The sequence below is a fragment of the Myotis davidii genome, unplaced genomic scaffold (assembly GCF_000327345.1).
Source record: "Myotis davidii unplaced genomic scaffold, ASM32734v1 scaffold2100, whole genome shotgun sequence".
Classification (NCBI taxonomy): Eukaryota; Metazoa; Chordata; class Mammalia; order Chiroptera; family Vespertilionidae; genus Myotis; species Myotis davidii.
Genome location: NW_006292458.1, coordinates 564280 through 566738, shown reverse-complemented (window position 1 = coordinate 566738; position 2459 = coordinate 564280). Strand labels below are relative to the sequence as shown.

The window sequence follows — 2459 nt, the reverse complement described above, 5'->3', positions numbered from 1 at the left end:
ATCTAAGCTCCGTCCTCAGGAAACAGAGACCTGCAGGCTGAGGAGTTCAAACCCCTACACCCCTATCTCTGCAAGACCCGAGACTCAGAGTTCCTCACCTCCTTCTCACTCAGGATCCAGGAGTTCAAGACTCCCATGTCCTTCTCCCCGATAACCCAGCCCCCCAAGCCTGGTTCCCTCAAAACCCTCAGCATCCGAACCTGCAGGCTTCTCTCTAAAGAAGCAGGAATTTGACCCACAGGGCCGCCACCCTCTGGGAATTGGGAGTCTGAACCCCCAGCAGCCTTCTTGCCCAGGACCCAAGAGTCTCCCTCCTCCCTCAGATCCAGGGGTTCAGCCCCCAGCCCCAGTCCTTCCTCCTGAGCCTCCTGGTGTAAACAACTATGGAGTCCAGGTGTCCCTGGGGCCCTCGGAGAGGAAGGTACCCCCAGTTCATTCAGAGATCGACATCCTCTGAAGTCGAAGTTGAGGAGGTCTGGGGACTTGGAGAGGTGTCATTTACCCCCAATTTTTCTGGGACCCCCTTGGGGAAACAGATAAGGAAATTAACTACGACTCCCAAGAAGCCCCGCGCCCGTGTCCCTTAGCTACGGCGGCCAACGCCCCAACCTTCAGGGACCTGCAGTAAGGTTCTGCTTTCCCTGGGATCAGCTGGGCAGGGACAGCGGTCCGTCTGGGGGCCAGTGGGCGTGGCCTCCGAGCGTGGGCGTGGCCTCTGGGTAGGCGTGGCCTCCGGGCGTGGGCAGGGACTCGGGGCAACCTCCTGACTGAGCCCCTTTCTTCCCGCTCCCCGGCAGCGACTGGCGTCTTCCAGAGCCATGAGAGCCTTCGGCCCCATCCTCTTCCTCGTCTTCCTCCTCGCTGGGCGGGGTTCCGAGGCAGCGCCTTCGGCCTCACCAGCTGCAGGCTCCGACTTCCCGAGGATGGGCCTCCCCTCGGAACCCCTTCTTCCTGCTCCTGAAAATGCCACTCTCCACCAGCCGCACCCGGAACCCCCTGGGATGGCTTCTCCGGAGCCCTCCAAGGCGCCTCATTCGGGTTCCCCTGAGTCCTCTCCCCATAACGTCACTGACACCCCCAACGCTGACCTCCAAGAACCCCCACACCCAGAGTCTCCTGAGACCCCCCAACCTAACTCACTCAACACCCCAATATCAGAAGCCCTGGAGACCCCCCAAATTAACCCCTCACAGATGATGCATCCAGAACCTTCTGAGACCCCCACGCCTGACCTGCCGGAAATTCCACACCCAGAGTCTCCCGAGACCCCCAAACATAACTCACTCAACACCTCAACATCAGAAGCTTTGGAGACCCCCCAAATTAACCCCTCCCAGATGACACATCCAGAACCTTCTGAGACCCCCACCACTGACCTGCCTGAAATTCCACACCCCAAATCCCCTGAGGCCCCCAAACCTAATTCCTCCAAAACTTCACACCCAGAATTTCCTGGGACCCTGGATCGTGACCCTCCCCAAACTGCACACCAGGAGTTTCCAGGGATCTCCAAACTTAACTCCACTGAAATCCCACAGGCAGAGGTCCCTGATCCTGACCCCACCGAAACCCTTCACCCCGAAACTCCAAAAATCCATGACCCCAACACCGCTGAGACCCCAAGCCCTGAATTCCTTCAGACCCTCCACCCCAACCCTACTGATACCCCTCACCCAGAATCCCATGTAACCCACCACCCCGGCCCCACTGAAATCCCCCAATCAAAACTCCCCACAACCCTCCACCAAGGTGCCACAGAGATCGCCAGGGACTCTGCCCCTGAAACCTCCACCAGTCCTCACCCAGACACACCCGCACCCTCCAGGGACCAGGCTACTGCCCTCCACGAGCTGCCCCTGACCCCCGAGCCAGAAACCCCTGCAGCCACCCAGCCCAACTCCCTTAAACTGCCCGCCTCTGATTTTCCTGGGACTGTTGAGCCCAAGGCCTCCCAGAGCTCTAGCCCTAAAGGGCCAGATGCCGCTCTTTCCTCCTCCCCGATCGCGGACCCCCCTGCTTCTCCAGGGCCCCCCAATCAGCCGGCCCCTGCCACGCAGCGGGCCCCCCAGCGGCGCAGCCGAGGTGAGAGAGTCAACACTATCATCCTGGTGGAACGAGTGAAGGAGACCGGTGAGGGGCTGGGACCCGGACCCCTGGATCTGAGGGAGGAGGGGCTGGGGCCTGGACCCCTGGGTCTGAGAGAGGAGGGGTCGGGGCCTGGACAACTGGGTCTGAGGGAGGAGGGGCTGGGAGCCTGGACCCCTGGGTCAGAGGGAGGAGGGGCTGGGGGCCTGAACCCCTGGGTCAGAGGGAGGAGGGGCTGGGAGCTTAGATTACTTATAACCCGGCTCCTTCCTTCAGGCGTGACCCTGGTGGGACGCCCCCGGGGCGGGGCGGGAGGGGCCCTGTGCCTCTTCTTCGCCGGGACCGGGCTGCTGATCGGCATTTTCCTGCTGCTG

General features: G+C 61.5%; 1 protein-coding gene across 1 annotated transcript in view; it reads left to right on the top strand.

The window, feature by feature from the left end:
- Positions 1–755: 755 nt before the first annotated feature.
- The window catches only part of GFY (golgi associated olfactory signaling regulator), a gene marked incomplete at its 3' end in the record, with an annotated part of 2619 nt that continues 915 nt past the window's right edge, over positions 756–2459 (top strand). The window contains exons 1-2 of the mRNA XM_015565452.1: positions 756–2130; positions 2362–2455. Of these exons, the coding sequence (XP_015420938.1) occupies positions 819–2130; positions 2362–2455 (1406 nt within the window). The remainder of the gene's footprint in view (positions 2131–2361; positions 2456–2459) is intronic.